Raw genomic sequence first — 26,821 nt, forward strand, 5'->3', positions numbered from 1 at the left:
GAGTGCTGCAGCGGGAGGCCTGACTCAGTTATGAAGTTTGATGGGGATGGGAGCTCTGTGTTCCTCCGCTACTCTCTATGCAATGGTGAAGTAGGAGAGAATGCAGAGGTGCTGGCGATTAGAGTTGAGATACTATAGCTGATATATATTAGTTTATTAGAGTGATGTTGTAGGTACATGTCTCTCTCTTTAATTAAGTTATGTAGTTTAACATATTTCTCTCCACAGGCGGACTACTGTCCATTACATGTGTTGCATGTGTAAAAAGGTGCAATGGTTGAGGTGAACCGTTGAGCGGACTACTGTCCATTACATGTGTTGCATGTGTAAAAAGGTGCAATGGTTGAGGTGAACCGTTGAGCGGACCACTGTCCATTACATGTGTTGCATGTGTAAAAAGGTGCAATGGTTGTGGTGAACCATTGAGCGGACTACTGTCCATTACATGTGTTGCATGTGTAAAAAGGTGCAATGGTTGAGGTGAACCGTTGAGCGGACTACTGTCCATTACATGTGTTGCATGTGTGAAAAGGTGCAATGGTTGTGGTGAACCATTGAGCGGACTACTGTCCATTACATGTGTTGCATGTGTAAAAAGGTGCAATGGTTGTGGTGAACCATTGAGCGGACTACTGTCCATTACACTGTCTGTATAAAAAGGGAAATGTTGTTCCTAGACTTTGGTGCCATTGTTTTGGCATATGTTGGTAGACATGTATGCGGTGATGTGTGAGTGAAATAAGATATTAAGGTTTTGAGTGTTTATTAAATCTTCATTAGAGTTATTAAGTTGATAACAGTGTTCATCATTAGCTGTTCTATGTAGGCATATTAATATGTTCTCTCCACAGGTGGACTTTTAATTTTAATCCACAGATGGACATTGATGTTAATGTTAATAGATTTTGAAGTGGTGACAGGGTCTAAACCTTTTTGGAGTTGGTTGTGGTTATATATGAAATGCTTTGAATAATCTTTTGTTTTTCAGGTGGGACTTTACTGGACAAATCTTTTGATGAAATATTGATCTTGCCACCGATACTTTACTGTTCTTGTTGTTGTCCCTATAGGGGAAAGATGTGTTGTGATTAACTTTGCATTCATCTGGTGCAAGTGACTAGAATCTTGAGATGGAATGCAAGGCTTAGAATGTTTATCTATGAGTGAGTTCCAGGTTTGTTAGTTGCAAGGATGTAAGCCCTGAGAGAGGATGCCGGTGGGTGTCCTATGTCCCCTTTTACTTACCTGACTCTAAGAACTGTATTTGGTGTGCCTAAACTTAAGTAAATAAGTTAACAGTTCACAGGAGTGTCAGAGTCATTTGTGGCCAAACCCTGAACTCAACAATTCACTCTCCTTGTGTTTCTCAATACTTTGTCGGTCAAAGACATTTGACTGTACAGGGATTTTGCTAGACCCCTGTATGACCACTTTGACCTTTCTTGACGGTTCTCCTACGGCCTTCTGGTATCAGTAGTTTCAATCAACATGGAATCAACCACAGTCTCTCGAGTCAGCAACCATGTGGTGCTAGTCCCCTCTGCAGCTGGCCTTCCCTAAACAATGTGCAGTTCTTTGAACTTTCCTCAATGGGCCACCTTGCGATTTTCATTCAACACTGTTCGGTTTCTTTATCAGTTCCCCTTCGACTCACCAGCTGTGATGAACCACTTGGCTTTTCACTCTATCTGGAGTCAAGGCCGGTACCACGGTAGAGGGCCTCCCTCTGTCCTGATTATCTGTGTAGGCATGCTCCGTGTACCATTGACATCTGCTGCAACACACTTGGGCTATTGTTCGCAGTCTTATGTTTCCTTCTGCAGAGGCTTCGCAGGTCTGGGTCAGAAAGGGCAAGGTTGCTTCTCTCCTTGTCATCCCTTCGATACTCGCCACCTTTCTCCTCCTCGTGAACTACCATGATTGGATAGCTCTCTCGTCATGCATTCTGCCTTGCTCCTACTGTGCTCTTGTATCGGGACATGTCAGGTTAATAGCTATAGAGTTAGACTGTTGTCTTTCGTGGTGTGCAAAAGTGTTCGTGTGGAAAAAGGAGGGGGGGTGGGCAGTGTTTCTAAATGTCCTATGTGGTAGGATGGGGAAAAGGCACTGGAAGAAGGGGGATACCGCGTCTCACCCATCAGTGTCCCACTTCCACTCTCCGAGGATCCCCCTATGCAGGTGATCATCCCTCACTGGTCCACCCCAAGGAACTGGATCCAATAGCGATGGCCGTGTCCTGGCCACCTGGATGACAGATCTTTGGGGACTAACTAGGGAGACACCTTTGGTTGTGTCCCCGGCCTCGTGCATGGCATCCTCATCCGTGGACGCACCCATGTACATGTGTGCCTGGTAGGGAGCGGTGGATGGGTGTCCTTTTGCCGCACCTCTTGGGGCATCTGGAGTTGCTGCAGGGGCTGCTGTTGTGGCCACTGTGGGATCAGCTGTAGTGGTGGCAGGGGCTGCTGTCGGTGCCTCTAAAGCGGTGAGGCATGGTTTAACTCTCCTCCTCCGTAGGACTGCCCTTCAGGTGCTAGGGTCACCTTGTTCACTGTCAGATGATGTGCCGGTGACGGAGAGATGGGCATGCCGTTAGTCACTGCTGTGCCATCCTATGGCCTTGCTAAATGTTGTTCAGTCGTCGTCTCCCATGATGCCTGTGCATGCTGCATACAGTTCATGCATTCTCAAGTAGTATGGCGCATATAACCAAGTGTCACCAGGCCCCAACAGCAAGATGGTGGTTTGCATGGGCAGATAAATTAGCAGACGCAGCCGTACAGGGCCTTGTGTCATGGTTACCGTGCAACTGCAGGGCACAATGTCATGCTGGGAGAGGGGGGGCTGTGGGTACCAGGATGGGAGGGGGTGATGTGCAGGGGGGGTGTACACAAGGGGCTGTTCACGTTTAGATGGCAGCAACAGGGGCAGGTGCATGGGGTTAAAGGGGGCAGGGGAGTACAGTGCGAAGGATGGGGTGGTCCACATACAGGCTAGTTCAGGCAAGGGTGTCCAATGGTAGGTGCCTGTGAGGGGTGCTGGTGGTAACTGGCCATGGATGTGCTCGTACCAGTGTGACTCACGGGGGACCCCGCCACCGGCCTCCTGGTGTATAGGGCCCAGGGATCACAGTATTGGACCGTGCCATCACAGGGAGCCAATGCAGGGATCCCAGGCCTGGAGAGAAGCGGTCCCGGGGTTTGGGGGTCAGCTTGATTCATTAAAGGATAGTTCCGGGACTTTTTTTTTATTGTCCCTACGGTTCGGCCATGTGTTTTTAAGCATAAATCGGTAGATCGTAGAAAACTTTCCTATGGACCTTACCCGACTTTTCGTCCATTAACGCACTCGAAATCAGCCGCCATTTTCTGATAATCCTATCATTTCCCCCCATCGACCTGGCTCACCTGCTTTTGCGGCACTAAATCAAATCCCCCGCCCCTGAAACAGACTTTATCAAAACATTCATATTCCCCGCCTCTATCCGTGACTTGACGGTGCTGCGTAGGCAAACGCGCCCAGGCGTCTTCTACGCGACTCCACACAGAACCCGGAAACCAACACAGATCAGCTCACAACACAGCGCGCCACAATTCGGAATATGAAACTGTACTTTTAAATCAAACCGCAAGATTGTAAATTTGGTAAAGTACATTTATTTGACATCAAATGTTTAGAGAATATTCAGCGATTTGCATTTTTATTTGCTCACGTTCCAAAAAGTTCGTTTTGAGGCACGCGATGTTCCTTTGCTGTACACAGGGTCTTAGATCATCTCACAATACAGCGCCACAATTCGGAATATGAAACTGTGGTTTAAAAGCAAACAGCAAGATTGTACATTTGGCAAAGTACATTTATTGGACATCAAATGTTTAGAGAATATTCAGCGATTTGCATTTTTCTTTGCTCTCGATCCAAAATAGTTCGTCTTGAGGCAAGCGATGTTCGTGTGCAGTACACAGGGTGTTGGTTTACGATAAAATAAGCTCTTCGGTCGCACTGATAATCGCATGGCTGTTCCAACAACGAGGCACTAGGCCACCACAACGGTCTGTATGTTGCATCTAGCCGTTAGTACCGCGTAAGGGCATACTTGTACTTGGCGATCGTCCCATAAAATGGTCAGGGTGGTAACGTTGTTCACGCGGAGAAGCAACTGGCGGTTGTAAAAGCCATCCGCCGGTGTCTGGTACTCGTGACACATACAATAATGAAGGATGTACCTGTTTTAAAAACATAAAAAATGAAATTAGTCTCACCAGCAGATCTTTATTAAAATTATTCATTTTATATATTAGGTCGGGAAATTATTTCATAGCTAGGACAGTGCAACTGGGTATTATACGTCAAGGGGGGCTGTAGGATACTGAGACAGTCCCCCAGTGCAGGGGTTGACAGGGAGGCAGTGCAGGTGGAGAGTGGAAGGGCCCAGGACCGAGGTCGCAGACAGTGGACCAGTTGTAGCAGGGGAGAGGGAGAGAGAAAGCAGAAGCAAAGAGGAAGGTTTTGAGGTGCTTCCGTAAAAGGAGATGGTTCTCCTCAAGATAGTGTGCGGTACAAAACAATATGCCACATAGAACGAACAAGTACAACTTAACCCGTCTTTAAAGCTACTGTACAGTAATTAAATTGCGGTATAAACTCATCTAAAGAGTTACTTAAATTATATTTGCATTTCCATTGTGTCTGTGCATAGGGCAGCTCCGAAATACCACTACTTCTATGCCGACGTTATTTCTTCTAATGAGCGAACATTAAATGGCTTTCGTTTCTGAAATTATATTCATTATCGTTTCTTACGTTATTGCCCCACACCCCCAAAAAGAAGTCTTTCGGGATGGTCCCGGCCTGTCAAGGTCAAATAACAATAGAACCTTATATTGAGTCGTGGGCCATTCCGGCACCCGAGCAAAAAATCAAAGCAGCTGACCTTCACTTTGAACGAGCACACATTCCTAGTTAGCTACATTCAGTGTAAGGCCATCTCACAGGACTCACAGAGCAATCACTTTTATTTACACAATACATAGCTACACATATTCAATGGGCCTGCGACATGAGGAGACTCGAGAGAACAGACAATCAAATTACAATCATTTAAACCGTGATGTGTATTTCTCAATGAGCTCTGCTTTAGGTGGACATGGAACAGAGGCAATGTTGGGTGGCAATGCAGTTGTCCCCTGCACAGGTTCGTTCACAACTCCATGTATGTGCCTATCTAGGACATCAACAATAAGTCTCTCAATAAACTCATATTGCATATCCTGAAACACTGGTTTGATCACCCATTGTTTACTTCTTTTAGTGAAGACCTTATTGTAGCGAAGCGTCCCTAAAGTTCCGGTCGTCCTACTTTGTTGACGGCCAACATTATGGTTATGTGCCAAGACCGCTAGAAGAGTCCGATTTATCATGCCCTCCATGCCAAAATGCAATCGTTTTGGCCTGTACTTTAGGCACATATTGTGGAACACCTCCAAATCTCCTGTGTGGCAGAATTCCGTGAGTTCCCTCAAATCTCTTGTTATAGTTTTATCAAATACAATCTTTTCAATGGCTTTGTGAGTGGGTGATGAAGGAATCAACCACTTCTTCTTCCGTGCCTCCTCTGTGGACAAATGGCCATGTTCACAATTGTGGAAATGTTGGTTTGTGGTCCAGCGGTGAACGTTGCTACAGTGTAGCATTACTGACCGCCATTTTTCCAGTAGAATTTCCAACGACCCTCCACATGTTTTTGAGCTCCACCAAAGATGGTTGCTGATTGACTTGGACCACTGTGAAATACCTTGCATATCTTTTTTTTACCTGCAGCCGACATTTTTTTATTGATTGTTTTTGCAAGATGCCAAACGTCAAATTGGTGATTTATATTTTTGTACTCTTCTCTCATTGTCTTGGCAATTGAAACGTGTCTGTCCGTGGCTATCAGGTCGATCACCATTCCCCGCGATTGTAGTTCTTGCAATGATGCTACAAAGCCAACTTTCTCCATGGCCACTGAGGATGTACTTTGTGACACCTGCACGACCACCGAACTCACAATTTTCTTACTTTCCATGTCCTGAAAGTGGTAGGTGCAGTACTTGGCTCAAAATCCTGGGCTGTCGCACTGTCCATCACCGGCTAGCCTGAACCGTTTGCCCGCGAATGTACTATCAATAGACATTTTTTCCATTCTCCAAGCTTCGCTAATGGCTGGAAATAGATAATCGGTTTGGTATTTGTAGAACTGAGTTTTCGCAATGAAATGGATTCCCACAAACTGAAAGAAAGACTCTAACTTTTTAAAACTTGAACCACTAAAAAGTGCAGCCGCTGCACAAAGTAGATTGCCTGCTGGCAGTTGCCCCAGCATGGGTTGTGCAGACCATGAGAAAGGATGATATTTTGTACAGGTGGCATGTATTTTAAGGTTAGTGCCTCGAATTGCACGAGTCACATTAATCAATGGCTCCCCACATACTTCCCCACCAACCGAATGCCCACATTTCATCCGAATAATAATATCAATCAAACAACTATCGAATACAATGAATTTGGCCTCTTTCCTTATACTGTCACTCTGCATCCCAGCTGGTTCGGCCTGTAACGTTGAGGACATGTCACTCACATGAAAGGTAGAATCTCTGATATCGTCTTCCGCTATGTTCAGTGATATTGATGGTGTTTCATTGTTGTCCACTTCATTCTCTTCCATTGCAACATCTGTTCCTTCTCCGGCGATGGGTGAATAAAACAATTTCTTCAACTTTCTCGCGGTCTTAGTTTTTGCGGGTGTGGATTCTGTGAATTGATCTCCGACTGCATCCGAACTACCAGGAGGACATTCACTATCAATGGCTGGTGGTGGTATAGCTCCGTTGTCAATCACTTCATATTCTTCCCATTGGCACGATGCATCTCCAGTCTCAAGTCCCTGCCAAAAGGTTTGACAAGCAACATCTCTCGTTCGCTTCACTGTCTGTGTAGATCTAGTTCGTACACCTACTCGCAACTAGAGGACAGATTGGAAAAGGGATGTTCAGTTTAAACACAACTTACAGTATTGAACTATTAACAGTGAAAAACAACATAATATAGTGACCAGGACACTAACCTTCTTTTGCTTTCTTTTCTTTGAAACTTTCTTGCCTCGAACTTCAACATCAGGACGCTGTTGCTCCGACTCGTGTGTGCATGTCTCCACTTCCTCTTGCGCTGCAACGACTATATTTTCATGATAAGCACATCCATCACGCACTGACGCTCCATCGACTCCCTGAAACATAGAACTTTCATTAGTATGTATAATAATATTGAAAACACAAAAAGTACTTGGGGACCAATACCCACGTACATCTCAATAGCAAAACACGAATGAACGCTTTGTGTAGAACATTCAAACGACAATTATTCACGCATTGTTGATCTAGTTAGATGGAACTGTCAAGATCCATACCTCGGGCTCCTCATAGACTTCCATTGATGATATTATTGAAGATGATGCTTCAGTAACTCCCTGAAACACAGTAATTGCATTAGTATGGTTTTCTATTTTGTTAAAAAGAACATAAACTTTGTGCAGGCGTCAACGGCTCATCTAAATAGACCTGCACAAATGATCAGTTGTCTAAAATAAATAATGGATATCTAAATATGATTCGATTTGCTCGATCGTTGGAAGTGTCACCACCCAGAGATCTGCATCAACTACTAGGGGTGATGTTCTTGTAGAAGAAGCTCCGTCATCTCCCTGAAACATAGTACTTGCGTTAATAAAGAAGGAAGTATAGCGGATGTAATCACGTCATATGATTTCGCTTGATCGAACTGTCAGTATCCATACCTCGAAATGCATAAGAACATCAAGGGACGATGTAACTGCGGTGCACACTTCTGCAAGCTGTTGCGCCGACCCGTAACTGCATGCTCCCCCTTCTTCTTGGACTAATGCTCCATCGACTCCCTGAAACATAGGACTTTCATTAGTAATGAACACAATATTGAAAAAAGAAGACACATAGGAGGGCGACGACAGAAGGACATATCAATGGCTAAAAACGAAAGAAACATTGTGTGTAACAATCACGCTATAAGAATGCAAGATCTGATGATCTCCATCGATGGAACTGTCCGGAAACGTACCTCGAGCATCTGAGTGACATCAATGGTTGTCGTCAATGCGTTGGACTCCTCAGCATCTCCCTGAAAGACAGTACTTGCATTATTTTGGATAACAATAATTATAACTGAAAACAAAGACTAGAGGACGAGTACAAGGGTGTACCATTAGGTAAAATAATTACACGATAAATTAAAACTATTGATTTACATGCCTAAAACAAGTCAGTGGCAGAATAGCTAAGTAAGATTACCCGATAGGCGCTTGAAGTGGCTGATGACTGCAATAACGACACGGATGGAGAATCTTCCGCCTTCATATTGAGTGGATACATAAATGGGGAAATTATTGTTAGCTAATGCTACACACTACCGCAAGGCCGAGAGATAAATACGTAAACTTGACTCACCAGTGGAGGGATGTGGACGAATAGAGTGGGAATAGCGGTTGAGAGCAATTTTCGCTTCGCTCGCGGTGTGTTCTTCTTTATTAGCAATGATGTGGAGTACATGTCTGAGCTAAAGTGCCTGCTGCAGATGCGGTATCGATCACCCCTCTTGTCCGCAAAGACTTCTAGGACTCTACTTTCAAGCTCAGACGGTGGATATCCGCAATATCGGACCCATTCTCTTATCTGATCTATTGTCTTAGGGAAAACATGCATTATAGTACCTTCAGATTTTTTATGGGTCTTCGAAGGGCAACCGCCAATGGAACAGGCAGGCATTGTGGAAAGTTCTGAAAAGTAAAGATCAACAATTCTCTATGAATACCAATGTGTTAAAAAATTAAATGACACATAAAAGGTTCAATGCAAGGTTCGTTTTGGTTCTTGGAACTATACACGTTATTCACATGCGGATAAGTATTTGAATAACTTTAAAAAAATAGAAAAATAATTTGACTAAACTCAGAACATGTGACTAGTTCCTTGCATGTACTGTCTTGAACGAAAAGAAATTGGACGCAAAATGATTATGGTACATGGCCTTACCTTGACGAACAAACAGTTAGATGCAGGGATCAGAGTAGTTTCTTGTCGTAGAACAGAGAGCAGTTCACAGGTTGCAAACTGACGAGTTTCCTCGAAGTGGTCACGGAAGTTCACAGAGACGAAGAGCAGATAACCAGCACCTTCACGGGTTGACTAGCAAAGCGCAAAGAAGTTCTCATTAGAAATATGAAGTGGGTTATAAAGAATTCGAAACAGGGGTGTGTTTGTGAATGAATGACGTGTATATGTCGTGGCATTATGCGGTTTGCAGGGGGGCGTCCAGCGTGAGGGGGGATGCTTGGCAGGAGACACGGGGTCTGGAGGTAGACATGGGAACAACAACCCATGCTCTATAGACCACTTTGAAGTGTACATGGTCTTTGGCACCTCTTGGCCTTTATCGCTACCTGACAGCTCCACTTGCCAGCACAAGTACCCCGGTGCGAACTGCCTTTGATAGGGCGGGGGGTGGATTGGGGCGGTGGTCGTGCAGACAAGACACAGGAAGACTCGTGAATGGAGACACACTTATGTGGATTGCAGGGGGGCGTCCAGCGTGAGGGGGGATGCTTGGCAGGAGACACGGGGTCTGGAGGTAGACATGGGAACAACAACCCATGCTCTATAGACCACTTTGAAGTGTACATGGTCTTTGGCACCTCTTGGCCTTTATCGCTCCCTGACAGCTCCACTTGCCAGCACAAGTACCCCGGTGCGAACTGCCTTTGATAGGGCGGGGGGGTGGATTGGGGCGGTGGGCGTGCAGACAAGACTCGTTTGCCGCAGGGCCTCACCAAGGAGAGGCCATCTAACTGCATGTAAGAGGCAGGCTGCAGGATCTAGTACATGGAAGGCAGGGGGGTGAGTTTATAAATACCTCACCCTCCCAGGAGAATATATGGGTGCAGTTCACCCTGGAGACCCTGGATGCCTAGGCAGTTAGTCAGCAGCAGGCTGGCCTGTGGTGGCAAGGCGGCACGGGCCAGAGGGGGTCATCTCTGTACCCGGTGCCCAAAAGGATGATTTATTATGATCAACTATATTGATTATTTACCTATAACCATGTTTTGTATCAATAAAATCCAATGGCCTTTTATTGCCAACGCTTGAACAAAGTGGTGTGGTAAGTATTTTTGGGGGAGGAGGCAAGGCCGGGAGGCTTGATGCCAACCCGCAAAATAACATATGTATGTCTGCTGCATATGGGTTCAACGGTTATGTGGATTGAAGGTGGGCGGCCAGCGTGAGGGAGGATGCTGGCCGGAGACATGTGGTGTGACAAGACAAGGCACAGGAAGACTATTCAATGGAGACACACTAGATTCATTTAAAAAATCAAAACAACCATTGTTAAAATATATGTTGGGTTTTATTTTAGATCTTAATTTCAATTGAACATAAATAATAAACATTACACATTGTAAAGTTCCGGTTGCAGCACATCCAGGGAAAATCCGCGGTATTGTCCACTGTCGCTGGGGAAATGTTGTCTAATGGCAAGTACCGCACAGGCAGGTATTACTCTCCGAACGCGGTGTCCGAGCCTCCCGTGAAGCCACCAACTGAAGCAACGATAGGCCACCAGCCTGTACCACCTGTGAAAAAGAAAGATGCAAACTGTATTAAAATGACAAAACTTTCTTATCACTGCCGATTCAGGTAAAAAATGTCATTCTGCTTTGAAAAAAATTCTATCTAGAAAATGCACAATATGGAACCAATTTACATGCATTCGAATGATGAGACGACCATGAAATAGTAGTGGCATCACTGACATCACAACCAGAGTATACTTACTCGTTACTCGGATTACGCGGACGAACAGTGCCGCGAAGTTCGTGCATAAGCACCATCATCATCCTCAACACGGTCCGTGAGAGGCAGGCTTCCCTGAACTCTGGCAGCTCGGTGATGCATTGCGGACTTGGCTCGCCTTCCGAAATGTAGGCCAAGCACCCGGAATTTTCACGGCAGCAGCAGTTCTCCTCCTCAGTTGGCATTAGCTCGCACCGATTGCACATGCACCAGGTGGAGACGCCGTCCATGCGACATGGTCCAGGCTCTTCATCCGTTGACTGGTCCTCCCAACTGCCGTCCGAATCCCCATCGTTTTCGCGTGCTTGCCTTTCCAGTAGTTCTTCCTCGGTGTACTCGGGCTCGTACATAAACGGCATTATTGTAGCCATTGTGTGGTAAAGAAAGTAAAATAATTTACAGAGATGGTACAGGTGTTCACAAGGCCTAGAAGCGGCGAAGGTAGCTGACCAGAGCACAGAAACGAGTCACAGAATACTCAAAGTAACACAGAGAGAGTAATGGAATCGAAAATCTGCTGCTGTGTGTTGTGAAACGGTGTGTTTATACTTATTGAGGAAAGAGGCGTCCTGCCATTTCCATGGCGACACTTCATTAGCTGAGGTGCAGCGATTGTTGACACGAAACGTGCTTTGGCGTTGGGAAATGGGCGGTACGCGTCTGCTGATGTCAGGCTCAGGGGTGGGGGATTTGATTTAGTGCCGCAAAAGCAGGTGAGCCAGGTCGATGGGGGGAAATGATAGGATTATCAGAAAATGGCGGCTGATTTCGAGTGCGTTAATGGACGAAAAGTCGGGTAAGGTCCATAGGAAAGTTTTCTACGATCTACCGATTTATGCTTAAAAACACATGGCCGAACCGTAGGGACAATAAAAAAAAAGTCCCGGAACTATCCTTTAAGTACTATTCTGGATGGTTATTGAGGGGGCAAAGGGAGGTGAGAGGTACGAGGAGGGGAGTTGTTGCTGTTGTCAAGGCCAGTGGGAAGCAGTGCTCAGGAGACATTGGGCTTCTGGGTGTCGGTGGGGTAGGTGAGGGTGCTTCTGAGGTGGTGGCGCTGTGCATCAGCCCTCTTGCCATAGTTCTGATGTTTGGATGCAAGGTGTGGGATGAGTCAGGTGTGGCAACATAGTCTGTGAACTTCCAGGGGGTTGGGCAAGAAGTGGGTGGGTGACATGACACGGTGGTCATGATGAGTGCCTTCTCTGTCTTGCAGGGATTAAGGTAGGGATTGTCAGCAGTGCATGTTGCAAGGTAAGGAGTGGAGGTACAGGATGTGGTTCGGAGGGTGGGCAGTGTGTCATCAGCAGGACACCAGTAGTGGGCTGCAATGGTGGTGATCACGTTGGCTAGAGGGGCAAGGTAGGTGTTGTCGGTCCATGGGGATTGGATGGTTCGCTAGGGACACCACAGGTGGGTAGTGAGGTGCAGGGTTGTGAAGGACACTATTACACTTGTTGTTGCCAGTCTTACAAGTAGACAGTGAACCATGCCAGTGCAAGGTGCGTCAAGGCACTTTTAATATGCGTGCGTGCATGCAAGTGTGTCATGAGGGCATCTTGCTAGTGGTGCATGAATGCTGGCTAGGAGGGTGTGTGCCTTGTGCATGTGTTGCTTGACATGTCTTCATTGTCTGCACATAACCAGCCCTCATGTGGGCATTTGTGTGTTTCTGTGTTTATGGGGGACAATGTTTGTGCGCACTCGGCCGACGACTATGGTTTGTAGGCCACTGTATGAGTTGCATGTGGGCTGTTGTTGTGCAGTTAGACGAGTCCATGTGTGGTGTGCGCTACATTGGCATGCCTTCAGTCATATATTTTGAGTTGCACATTGTACTCACCGCTCTATGCATGTGTCCCTGCACCGGCCTCCACCGTTCCAACAACCTCGATGCCTTCCAGATGCAGCACAGTGCTGCGCCTCTCCTCCCATGACTTCAGTTTCATTGGGGAGGCCGTCCCAACTCCAGTTGCCATGCATTCCCTCCTGTGTGCCGAGAGCAGGTTGCATAGTCTCATACAGGGGTCGTCCCACCACTTGTGGCAATCTTTGGCGGTGCGGCAGACGCGGCCCACAACTGACACCTTCTTTAGCACCTCCTCCCATATTGCCGTCTTTCCGCATTGTCCACTTTGGTGTCTGTCAGCACTGTCAGTTCAGGCTCCTTAAAATGTGGTTTCCCCTGGCGGACTTCGGGTACGCGCAACTTTAATGCTGCTGACATGATGCCGGTGTTACAGAGAAGTGGGTAATTTTATGTGGATTGTGTTTTTCAAGATGGCTGGTGACAAGCTTTCAGTTCCGGCAAAGATGCTGTTTCCGGTCCCGGTGTTTCCGGTGCTGGTGTTTCCATGTGACGGATGCCGTAAACTGTTCCACCAGCATTTATGATGATAGAAACAGCATGAGTAGTGGTTATGCACAGTGTTTCCAGAATGGCAGTGGCACTGATTCCGGCATGGCTGGGTTTGCCGGAAACGGTACCATCAGATCCACGGAATCACTGGCATATTACTGCAAAACCTGGAATGAGGCCCTATTTCTGGGTACCACATGTTCTGCAACTCCACCAAACTATGAGTTTCAGCATTGAGTATCATTTTTGTGACAGCTTTGGTGTGGCGTAATTACCAACACAAAAAAGCATTAGCACCTGTGTTAATTGTTACATACCGTAATTACTGCAGGTGATGATGATTCCTGATCCCTGTGGAGGCCTAAAGGACTCCTAAATGGGGACCAACAGAATGGTCTATATGCCTCGGAATCATGTGGACCGTTCCCGTTCCTGATGTTTTATTGCATGCAGTAAAGTTAAAGTAAAGTCAGGCCCTGTGTATTTTACAGATATCTTTGTTGTTGTCAGGGCAACATAGATTTCTTTTGAACTAATATTTATAATTTTCCGCCTTTCATTTAGTGCTTCTTCACTTTAAGCACAGTGAGGGCCTCATTACGAGTTTGGCCAAACTCGTAACACAATTTCCGCCGCCTGATATCCCGGTGCCACCGGGACATTACAATCCTGGCGGCCCGGGATGTCAGGCGGCGGAAAGTGTAAGTCCCCATGCCCGTGGAGTCCCATGGGGACAAGGAAGCACTGGCACTGTTGCTAACGGTGCCGGTGCTTCCGTGAAAACCATGCCAGCAGGTCCAGTGCCCCGGCAGGTCAGACCGAGGATGTGATGTGCTTTTTCACAAATGCCTCCAGATCTACTTGCCGATTTGAAAATGAAATGTAAAAATCTGTTTTTTTTAAGAGACTTTAATATTCATGCAGACCGCTGCAGTTCTCAACCTTATAGAACTCCTATTAACAGCTTAGGCGGCTTATTTTTCGAATATGTTAGTGAACCTACTAATAAAGCAGGCTACTTATTAGGTTTAATTTTCACATGCAAGAAAACCTTTACTTTTCATTCTCCAACCCCACTGACATGGTCTGATCGTTTGGCCATCAAATTTGAACTTCCTAATCTCCAATTCTAGAGCCAAATCCACCACCTGGGGCAGCTCCTAAAAGGTTAGGACCTCACTAGACACTGCTAAATCCTTTCCTGCTTACTGATCACATTAGATCTGTAATCTCGTCACTTACTGACTTTCATAGGTGTTCATGTCAAGTATAACTCACTAATACAGACAGCTAAGGCAATCCTGGATCTTACCATCCCAGAAAAAATATGTTAGCTCAGCTTTTGACTTTTAGATCAGGCTTTTGACAGGAGCCAATAAGGGTCCAGAACCCTAGGGTCATGTGTTACCCTCCTTCCAGCCAGGGCTGGAGTCTTGCCTCTGAGGTTTGTACTCCCAGACTGTTCAACATTTAATGTAGGACACCTCTGTAAAAGGCTGTTGATGTAGTCAAGTCTGGAGACTATGAGGGTGACGGCTGCCAGGGGGTTAAGTGGGGGAATGACAGGCATGGTATGATGTTAAGAATGACACTTACATCAAATAAGCAGCTTCCAGCTATTGCACATTGCATGCAGGGGTGAAGACCTGCAGAAAGGTTTCTTGATTTATGGAAAGTTGGGAAGTGATTGGAGGAGGTAAGCGGGCCTTGGTTGTTGCATTATCAGATCCTCTGTGGATCCTGCCAGGTTGCTAGAGTTGACTATGGTCAACCTGATCTCCAATATCTATGGAATATGATTATTGAATGCTATATGAAAAAGTCACATTACCATAATTGCTGTTATTTTAAATTTGCATACTAACTACTGATATCACTGTCTTGCCACTTGTAAGAACCTAACGTTGAAGCTCACCACATCCCATTTAATAATTTCTAATTTCGAAGTCTCTTTTACTATACTGATGTTGGAGTTTAGCTCATCCAAATGAATCTACTGAACATTACCCATTACTATGTGCTAGGACCTGTAGACTACCCAAATTATTATTACCAAACACATCACTTATGCTACTTCGGTTGGCAGAGTAATGTGAGGAAAAGTGCCTTTAACCTCAAAACAAAAAGCAATTCCATAAGTTTGGATTCTTTGCAATCAATGCTCACACCACACACAACACAAAACGTATTATTAAGTTATTATAAACAGTGGCCCTTGGTTCACTCAATGCTCACTGATTTTTCTCCATACCATAAAGGCATCAACAAGAAAGTTCAATTTCTATCACCGAAAAGGGACAGCATTGTTTTGTTGTGTTTTAAACATTTTATAATGACATGCTCTTTTAGAACTCCTTATAGACCAAGATTACTTCCCAAATTATGGGCCAGCTGCATAGAAATTGGGACCTAAAAAGCTCATAAAATCCACTTTTTAGAGGTCTGATTTTCGGAACTGTGCAGGTTGTTTTATTCAGAAATGGTGGCCTCCAAGGGGCTGTACACCAGTGGAAATGATTCCATTGCCTGTCACCGTACATTCACTAGTGTTGAAGCATGCTCCTAACACTAATGAACGTCAGGATCCCCAACGAGCCCAGAAAGAGACTGTCATTATAAAATGTTTAAAACCCAAGAAAAAAAATCTCTCTCTTTTCGGTGATAGAAATGCAAGTAAGACAACAATGTTTTATACCACTGCTGTCCCACTTAAAAAAAGGTGTGCAGGGGTAACACACAACCCTTTCGTGTTTTGTGCATCCCCTTTTGATTGTGGAAAGCACTTAAATGTGTGGACAGACCTCCTGGTTTGACCAGTTGTGCAAAGGAGGTAAACATGGCATCTGAATATGTGCAACCTTTATGGCGCAGGTGAACATGGTGTGCTTGTCAATCGAAACACATGTGCCGAAAAAGGTCTTAAGATCAGAGCCCAAATGTTTATTGTGCTTGGACTCACTCCTTCTGCTTATTTTTTCAACAGGAACTTTCAAAGTTTCCGGAAAAAGACAACACGGTTCTAGGAGACGGTGGAATAACTTTGAGTGGAGGCCAACGTGCACGAATCTCACTAGCTAGGTAACCATCATTTCTTTCCTGCTGTTATCAACATGAATGCTCATATTCTGCATGCTCTATCAGCTGAGAGTGAGGATGACGTTGACATGTAGCAGCTGTCACACCGGGCATTTTGGTCACCTCTCGGGTATGGAAGTGTTGCATTAAGAGACTTTTAAGTCAGGTATATTTGGCAACATTATTGTAATTTGCAAATCAATAATAACAAATCAAGTTTCAGTGAACACGTGATTGTGAATATTTCTATGGTGCACATAACGAAAACATTGGTCTGTAAAGCTATTTGTAAGTATTGCTGTGCAATTCTGCTACTGAACGTTCTGGAGAAGGGAGGTTTAAGTGTTTTTTTAGTTTGCTCTACAGTATAATTTACGATGCCGATAATGTGAATACTGTGGTTTTCCTTATGAGTTTTACCATGCGGGTGGTTGACTGAATGACCATGGCCCTCATTATGACCCTGGCGGAAAGGGGTTTACGCCGGCGTAAACCATGGCGCCCCTTTCCGCCTGAGTACGAGTTCCCGTAGCGCCATGGTGATTTTTACGCCTGCTTTTTGCAGGCGGTAAAATCCATGGCGCTAAGGGACCTTGTTGTTAATTACGCCACCGTAATTTATGGTGGCGTAATTAACGCCTTCCCCACTCCCATTATACCCTATGGGGCAAAAATGGGAATGGGGAAGGGTAAATGGGGATTGGGGACTTACCGCCCCGCCAAGGTCGGAATGGGGCGGTAAGTCCGCCAACCACCATGGCGGAGTTGGCAGCTTAGCGCCATGGACCATGGTGCAAATAGCACCATGGATCTCCGCCAAGGTCGTAATGAGGGCCCATGACTTTTACTGCACCACTAAATTCTGACTCTGGAGGTAAACTGAATGAAAAACCTGCAGCACTTGGTTGGAGGTGCTTCCTTCAGATTACCTCCAAAAAATAGAGGCAGTATCACCGTTGGTAAATCATTGACTGGTAAATCTGCCAAACTTGTAATGAGACCCAATGTATGGTCCATCATACACAATTATGCAATTGTCCTCTATGTGTTGTTTATAATGCTAGCCTTACTGCATGAGCAGTCCTACAGAGCAGCACCCTGAATAATCATAAGGAACCCGGGATCCGATTCCTTCAGCCTGCATACTGCCTCCATCTAACTGTCCATCACCCCCACCCTTTTTATTGGACTCTTCATATTGTATTTCAATTTTTGCATCTCCTAATTGGCTGCCTGACCACCTTGTCTCATTCATTTGCCCACTCCTGCATTAGACATGAACGCCTTCCCTTTATGAGTTAACAGGGGCAGTAAGCAAAATTAAGATTTTCTCACAAGAAAATAGCAGAACAATGAATACCATAATGGTGTATTCCCAGATTACTAGATTGATAGACCAGTTGTGATGATTCGTGGAATACACGAACCTTGGGATAACGGGCGAGATGTACGGCGTCCATTTTACTCATCCAACATGGAAAATCACATTGCGGCAAGTAACGGTTCAGCCGTTGTTTCACATGAGGAAGAGGCTGTAGCCACGCCCCCAGACTGGCTCATACCAGAGTCCAGCCGCGCTTTGCAGACGTAAGTACGCCTTCGTGCCCGCTGCCTTTCCACTTCTTTCCTTGTTAGTATAACTACTAATTTGGCTATCCTGTGTCTGTTTCTCCGCTCTTACTTGTTGTTGGAACTCCCTTTACCGTCCGCTTTAGGCAATCATCAGATCGTGGCTTCGATCCCCCGCCTTCTTCTCCGCCTTCTGTGGAATCAGAGGAATTATTGTGTTTACGAGGCTATCCCTCATCCAGGGATATTAGGACGCAGGTCCTGGTACGACCCTAAATATAGAGTCAAATTTCCTTCATTGGCATTTCTCGTGCTTTACCAAGTATTTTTCCATTCATTACAATCTTCCTTTCTTAAGGATTCATTCATCTCTCTACATGGACCATTACGCTACTTCCTTCCTCCCAGTACAAGCGGGGTGTTAGTCTCTCCAGAGTCTCCTTCGGGTGGTAAGCTTAAGTGACATTCCATCTCATTTAGCAGGATCAGGTTTGGGAGGGGAAAGACTAAGTCTAATTTTCATTCTTTACACTTTGTTAGGCTTTGCAACTATTCCCCATGTTTTCTCCAAATCTGCCATCCAGGAACTTAACCCTCCATTCTTCCGGGCCTGATTTAGGTGTTTGTAGGGTAAGCCTTTTAGAGATCAACCGATATACTCTCTTTGGGTCTGTAACATCTATCCTTCATGTCATTAATCCCTCTCTGTGTTTACTTGCACCTAGCGCCTATAGATCTAGGAGGAGATTAGGAAGTTCAACCGAAGGGGCTAATTATTATCAATCAGAAACATCTCCAGGGAGCAGTCCTCAGGAAACTACGCTCCCCAGCAGCCCTTCAAAGGGTTTTTCCCCGTAAAGGGTTTTCCCTGGAGGCTCCACCTCTTTTGGACTCTGCAAAGTCAGATTGTGGAGGGGTTTCTAGTTATTTTCCCATTACTTCGGAAGATTAAAGAACCATCAATCCCAAAGAAGAGAGAGGTAGGAGTTTTGTTCGTCTGTATTGGAGTCAGAGTGCATGTAATGGTTTTGAAATATCACAACAGTGTCCTAAATGATGTTGTAGAACTTGTAGCCGAACAGCACAATAGTGCTCTGCTAGCTGAGATTGCCAAAAAGGAAAATGGCACCTAATGTAGTTCGGAAAGAGAACGGGTAAGACGTGTTCCTCCTATGCAGGACCTTGAAGACAGTGCACAAGAACCAATCCTAGTTTTGGCTGATCTTGAAACCTCATTCAAAGGTTAAGGACTGACATCTGTAGCGAGACAAAGGCTAAGCGTATCTCCTGCTATCATTGTTTCACCTGAGGTACAAACAACTGCTGAAGTTGCTGTGACCATGGATGATGGTAACAAAGATTCAGGCTCCACGAATTCCAGCTATGTTCCAATGAGAAGGAAAAATGAGGAAGAAGCAGGATGGGAGAAAGAAAACTAAAATTCTTCCTAATTCTAATTTAGATAGAAACGCCCTTCAAGGACATTCATGCGTTCCCTCCCCACAATTGACAAGGTGATCGATCTAAATGCCTCATGAGTGTCTAAACCTGAACCAACCGTCATGAGTTTATTCCACCTCCCTCTGAATAGCACAAGAAAAAGAGGAAGAAAGACCATCCTACGAACAAGGGGAAAAAAAAAAGAAATTCCAGCCTGTTAGACCAGCTAAAGTTCCACACGTGCCTTACAATCATGCAGACACGGAGAACGTGGACCCTTGCTCGCCTTTGTCTATAGGTTTATTGGTAACCCTTCAATCTTTGGAAGACAAGCATCTATCTACGGTGCAGATGCAACCTAATTTGTCAGATGAAGCTGTGCAGTTAGGTTATCGTGGAAAGGATTCTGCCAAGTGCAAGGGGGAACCAATTAACTTTTTACAGCAACATCATTGATCTTGAAAACATTAATCAAACTAATCACAGATTGATTCTGAATAGGTCCACTATTCTGCAAATGTTTGCTTCTTATTCTGCAAATGTTTGCTTCTTTTCCTCCTTTGCGGCTAAAATTCACGAGACATTGAATGGATTGGCATACTTGATGAAGGTGTAGAGAGAGTGGTGTAACATTTTTCCTCACTCATAGTGGCTGCTTTTGTCTGGGGGCAATTAGATCACTTTAGGATGATGGGCTTTGACCTGCACAATTTGTCATCACACAATTTGAAGGCCAAATTTGCTAAGCCTCTTGACGCTTCCACGAATTACAGAATCTCTACCCTTCTCTTTTAATGAAACGTGATGCCCAGTCCAGCAGTTCGAGAATGGTGATGATTAATGAAAACTATACTCCTGGTGATGAGGGAAAAGCCGCAGACTGGTCTTGGTTGCCCGGGTCCTTGAACAGAGATAGTCGGTCAAAATTCTTTACTCAACGACTTTAGCCATACGTTTTAAAAGATGTTTTCTTGGAACTGCTGTTAACATATAAAAATGCTCCAGCAAGGTTACTCTTCAATAGCCTCAATTTTTGATGATGCCGACATCATTTTATTGCAGGAAACTATGCTGTCTTCAGTATTACAGATAGATGGTTACACTACTGTGAAATACCTTTGGGTATCTCACATAGCAAACCTCGAGAAACCCTAATTCAGGTGCCACTGAAGGGCTGATTCGCTCAGATCACAACTCCAGAGGTGAAAGAGCGAGAAGGGCTCACAGGGATGGGGAAGACTGGGGTTTCACTAGAGGGAATAACCAAAAGGGAGATGTGGTATTGTACCGGAGAAGGAGAGGAGGGCGAGATCCTTGAAACCTTCCTAGGTTACATCTGCCTCTCTTCCTCCAATTAGATCTCTTCTGTCCCAACCCGAAGTCCCCTCCATATCTGGTAAATACCCTAGGAACCTAAACCCTGTTGCACTTCAAAACTGCACCCACCAGAATCCCTGCTTTTCTGTTCCTTACCCGCATACTCACGGTCATTCTTTTCCACGCCCTTCAAGTCACTATTTCCTGTACTCTCTATCCGCTCAGGCAAAATACTACCAATCCTACAATTCCCCCTGTTTACTTCATTCTAATAATTCCGGACATTCCTGTTTAACTCACAAACCTTTCTACTCACCTCAAAACCCCCCTTCCAATATCACCACAAACCCCTCTAATACGAGGGTTGTAATTCCATGTAGCACCGTTTCCACATTCTATCCCGCCGCATAATCCACACTTTACTTCCCCCTTTTCCAACATGAGCACTTTCATGCACTATGAAAGACCATGGACTAACCCCAAGACTGTTTACCTGACATGTCCCAACCCCAGCGCCAGGCAAAGTCAGGCAATTAACCTGAATCACACATATCTGACAGACCTTTCCCTTCCCCAAAGGGATAAAAGGTGGAGCAAGAGAGCACAGTACGAGCAAGGCAGACCGCACGATAAGACAGCTATCTAGGCCCGGCAGTTCAAGAGGAGGAGAAAGGTGGCAAATATCGAGAGGCTGACAAGGAGAGACACAACCTTGCCCTTTTCGACACAGACCCGCAAAACCTCGGCAGAGGGAATCGTAAGACCGAGGACAATAGCCCAAGTGTGCTGTGTGAGGAACTCATGGTGGCAACAGTACAGACACAAGTGATCACAGGTCAAGGGTGTTTATTGAACAATGTTTGCAGGGTGGAAAAACACCTTAACTAAACCTAAATTTAAGATGGGAGCAAGCGTCGACCATCAAATGAAAATAAGGCAGTCCTAGTAGCGTTGTGTCAAAATAAAAGGGCCTATACTAAGAAACCTTTTGCCAAACCTCACAGCTAATACAAAAAGGGGTGCAGGATAGTTTCCAAAAAAAGAAAGAAGTGTTCTCAAATAATATGTCAGGATGCAGCAGCTTGGGTCTCCCTTCCCCGCGTAGTACGGGGTAAGGTGGGATCTTGGAGCACAGCACACACTCGAGCTTCTTCGGCACAAGTCGCAAGTTCTGTTCCAGCTCACCAGGAGCCTCGATGGCCAAGTCTCGTTTCCCTAGAAAATCTCTTGCCTTCGAGGGCCTGACATGTTCAAATAACAAAACAAAAGGTCCTTTATCGAAATGAACATTTGTTTCTTGGTTTCACTTAGGGTGAGGATTCTTCACCCCTGGAAGCCCCTCTTCTGGGCGTAGATCCTTCTTTCACAAATCTTAATGTCTTTTTAAACAGTTCCAGTGGACGTCCCTCGGCCGGGTTTACTCTTGTCAACACACTGTTTCTTGGGACTTTAGACTTGCCCCCTTCTTGTCAGCATCCCTCGGTTGAGTTTGCTCTTACCAACTTCACATTCATAAATGGTTATGGGATTCACTTCCATTCCTTTCTCATGTGGCGGGATTCACTTCCTTCACTTTCTTTAGTTCGTAGATCAAAGACTTTCAACTGTACAGGGATTTTGCTTCACCCCCTGTATGACCACTTTGACCTAACTTGGCGGCTCTCCTATGGCCTTCTGGTTTCTGCAGTTTCATTCACACAGGGATCAACCAGAGTCTCACGAGCCAGCACCCACGTGGTGCCGATTTCCCTCTGCAGCTAGTCTCCCCTTAACATTCGTCACAGTACATTGAACTTTGTTCAAACTTGCCACTTTGCGATTCTCATTCAACACAGCCCGGTTCTTATCGGCTCTCCCCTCGACTCACCCTATGATGAACTGCTTGGCTTTCTCCGTAACTGGAGCCAAGGCCAATACCACAGTAGCAGGAGTTTCCCTCGCTCCCGCTTATCAGCGTCGACACGCTCCGTGTACCGTTGGCATCTGCTGCATCACACTTGGGCTATTGTCCTCATTCTTACGATTCCCTCTGCTGAGGTTTCGCGGGTCTGCGTCGGAAAGGGCAAGGCCGTGTCTCTCCTTGTTAGCCTCTCAATATTTGCCGCCATTCTCCTCCTCTTGAACTACCGGACCTGGATAACTGTCTCGTCATGCGGTTTGCCTTGCTCAAACTGAGCTCTTTTTCTCCACCTTTTATCCCTGTGCGGAAGGGAAAGGGCCGTCGGGTATGTGTGATTCTGATCAATTGCCTGACTTTGCATTGGGACATGTCAGGTAAATGGCTCTGGTGTTAGTCCGTTCTCCATTGTGTTGTGCAAAAGTGTTTGTGTCGGAAAAAGGGGAGGGGGGTAGGGGTTTTGAATGTCCTAAGTGGTCAGATGTGGAAAAGGTGTTGAAAGATGGGGGATAGCGCATCTCACCCGTCGGTGTTCCACTCCCACTCTCAGAGGAGCACCCCCCATCCAGGTGATACTCCCTCACAAGTCCACCCCACGGAACTGGATCAAATAGCGAAGTCTGTGTCCTGGCCACCTGGATGACAGATCCCCAGGCACTAGCTAGGGAGACACCTTCAGGTTTCTCACATGCCCTTCCTCCATGCGATTTAGCCACATTTGCTTCACAGGGGAACCCAGAAAGAAAATGCACGTTTCCCTGGTCTTTTCCTTTCTGATGTTCGACTGTGAAACAATAGGATTGTAGGTCTAGAAACCATCGCATGACCCGAGGGTTAGACTCTTTATGTTGGCTAATCCAAACTAAGGGTGAGTGGTCGTGACCAGTGTAAACTTTTGTCCCAATAAGTAATATGTAAGATGTATAATGGCCCACTTGATGGCTAGGGCCTCTGGTTCTACCACAGAATCGTTTTTTTCACGTGGGAATAACTTGCGACTGGTGTATAGTATGGGATGTTCTAATCGCAAATTTGGGACAAGACGGCTCCTAACCCTGTAAGAGATGTGTGTGTCTGAAGCACAAACTCTTTCGAGAAGTCGACTACCTTTAGGATTGGGTTTTGGCATAATGTCTGCTTTAAGATTTTATAGCATATCTCGTCGTCATTGTTGCAATGGAGTTTTTGAGGTTCGGCATTTTTAAATTTTTCTGTTAGCCAGGCTCTTTTATCCGAATAGTTTGGGATAAACCTAGGTTAATATCCTATTAGACCAAGGAAAGCCCTGAGATCTCTTTTGGTTTTGGGAGTTGGAGTATCCAAGAAGGCCTTTACCGTTTCATGTTTGGGTTGTACATTCCCATTCCTTACGAAAAAGCCAAGGTATTTTACGGCTGATTGGGCCAATCTGCATTTAGCTGGATTAGCAGTTAGGACGAGTATTCCTGAGGACTTTCATGATTATATAAAGATGGAAGAGATGGTCTTCACAGGCTTTACTATAAATGACAATATCAGCAATGTACGCTTCACAGAAATCAGAATAGGGCTGTAGGATGAAATGAAAATAAGACAGTCCTAGTAGTGTTGTGTCAAAATAAAAGGGCCTATACTAACTAACCTATTTCCAAACCTCACAGCTAATACAAAAAGGGTTGCAGGATAGTTTTCAAGAAAAGAAAGAAGTGGTCTCAAATAATATGTCAGGATGCGGCAGCTTGGGTCTCCCTTCCCACGTTTTAAGTACAGGGTAAGGTGGGATCTTGGAGCACAGCACACACTCGAGCTTCTTCGGCATGTGTCAACAGTTCTGTTCCAGCTTATCAGGAGCCTCAATGAAAACGTCTCATTTCCCTAGAAAGTCTCTTGCCTTTGATGGCCTGACGTGTTCAAATAACAAAATCAAAAGGTCCTTTATCGAAATTAAAATTCTTAGTTTCACTTAGGGTGAGGCTTCTTCAGCCTCGAATCCCCCTCTTCCGGGCGTAGATCCTTCTTTCTTAAATCTTAATGTCTTTTTAAACAGTTCCAGTGGAGCCCCCTTCTCGTCAGCATCCCTCGGTCGGGTTCGCTCTTACCAACTTCACATTCACAAATGGTTACAGGATTCACTTCCCTTGCTTTCTCATGTGGCGGGATTCACTTCCTTTGCTTTCTTTAATTCATAGATCAAAGACTTTCGACTGTACAAGGATTTTGCTTGACCTCCTGTATGACCACTTTGACTGAACTTGGACACTAGCCCAACTGTGCTGCAACAGATGTAAACGGTACATGGAGAGCGTTGATGCTGATAAGCGGGAGCGAAGGAAACTCCTGCTACTGTGGTACTGGACTTGACTCCAGTTACAGAGAAAGCCAAGTGGTTAATCACAGCCGGTGAGTCGAGGGGAGAGCTGACAAGAACCGGGCTGTGTTGAATGAGATTCGCAAAGTGGCAAGTTTGAACCAAGTTCAATGAACTCTGAAGAATGTTGAGGGGAGACCAGCTGCAGAGGGAACCAGCACCACGTGGGTGCTAACTCGAGAGACTCTGGTCGAACCCCATCTGAGTGAAACTACAGATACCACAACGCAGTAGGAGATCCGTCAAGTTAGGTCAAAGTGATCATACAGGAGGTCAAGCAAAATCCCTGTACAGTCGAAAGCCTTTGACCTAAGAACTGTAGAGAAAGCAAGGGAAGTTAATCCCGTAAACATTGAAAGTAAATGTGAAGGTGAAGTTGGCAAGAGTGAACCCAGAAGAGGGATCCTGACGAGAAGGGGGCAAAGTCTAAAGTCCCAATAAACAGTGTGTTGACTAAGGTGAACTCGGCTGAGAGATGTCCACTCGAACGGTTTAAAAAGACATTAAAATTTGTAAGTGAAAGGACAAGCCATAGTGAACCTGGAGGAGGGAGGCTGAAAGTAAAGAAGGGTCAGCGCCCGGAAGAGGGAGACCCAGGGGTGAAGAATCCTCGCCCAAAGTAAAACCAGCAAACACACTTTCATTGTTTTTTCTGAAACTTTTATTTTAACTTGCATAGGTACAGCATCATACCTTTGACTTAACATTGTTATCATTACCCTTATTCTGCATCGCACATATTGGGTACATTTTGCATTCTTCGATACATAGTATTTGAGTCTTCTTTCCTTGCACATTTATCAGACAGATATTGCGTGTATCTGCCCCATATGTCTCTAGGGCGGATGTGCACAGGCAAAAGGCCGGCATACACCTCTTCACAGTCCTTTGCCCATTTCATATCTTTTTCCCAATCCTTCTTCGTGGGTGGTTCTTTACTTTTCCATTACATCAATATTGCCCGTTTCGCTAACAATAGACTAAGATCAAGTAACTTGCGCCATGTGGGTTCATTTTGCCTGCTGTCCCCAACAAACATATACCTGGGTCCCATACAATAGGCTGATCTGACATTTCGTCTATCGCACCGCACACATCTGCCCAGTAATCAGACAATCGTGTGCACGCCCACAGCATGTGTAGTATGCCCGCCTCCTCACTCCCACATATGGGACACTTCCCTTCCGCCGTAGGATATATGCTTTTAAGCCTGGCTGGGGTGTAATAGGTTCTGTGTAGTACCTTATAATGTATCAACCGGTAGCGTGAGCTGTAAGAAATATTCCTTGTCAGTGCGCATAGCTTTGTCCACTGCTGGTCTGTGAAGGTGTGGCCCAGATCGTGTTCCCGTTTCCCTCTAGCGTCCGGAGGTGGTGCCTCCCTGGTATTTGATACTATTTTGTATAATGTGGAAGTGGACGTCTTGGTCAGCGGTGAATATGTATCCCAAACCCAGGTGCACCTGTTGTTCAGTAGGTAATGCTTCCCACACATTCGCCATGGCCGAGCGCTGTTGTAAATATTGTAACTTCTGTAGAGGGTTGTCCCCTACGGTCATTTTGATCCCCTCCCAGCTGACAAATTGTTCATCTGAGAATAGATCTCCGAACCGGTTTATTTCCTTGTCCCCCCCCCCCAATGTGTGGCAAGTGTTTTATTTTGTGTTGGGGTAAGATAGTGAGGATCCCAAAGTGGCATGTTTGGGTGGTATAAGATCTCGTGTCTGGGTCGCCAAGCCATTCTGGTCCAGGCGGTGCATGTTACTAGTGGCGGGTTAGTGGTGTTGTCGTTTCTGGTTTTCGCTTCTGCTGCTCTGTGTAAGAGCTTCGTTGGGCCCAGTGTGTGAGTTTCGATCATTGAGTGTGGTGACTGAGGGTTCCCTTCTACCCAGTGTGTCG

The 26,821-nt window shown here is 45.5% G+C and overlaps 1 protein-coding gene across 1 annotated transcript in view; it reads left to right on the top strand.

The window, feature by feature from the left end:
• The window catches only part of CFTR (CF transmembrane conductance regulator), a 1,072,657-nt gene that overhangs the window by 654,822 nt on the left and 391,014 nt on the right, over window positions 1-26,821 (top strand). The window contains exon 12 of the mRNA XM_069627944.1: window positions 16,262-16,356. Within this exon, the coding sequence (XP_069484045.1) occupies window positions 16,262-16,356 (95 nt within the window). The remainder of the gene's footprint in view (window positions 1-16,261; window positions 16,357-26,821) is intronic.

This window comes from Ambystoma mexicanum, chromosome 12 (assembly GCF_040938575.1).
Source record: "Ambystoma mexicanum isolate Mex_15411 chromosome 12, UKY_AmexF1_1, whole genome shotgun sequence".
In the NCBI taxonomy this organism is placed as follows: domain Eukaryota; kingdom Metazoa; phylum Chordata; class Amphibia; order Caudata; family Ambystomatidae; genus Ambystoma; species Ambystoma mexicanum.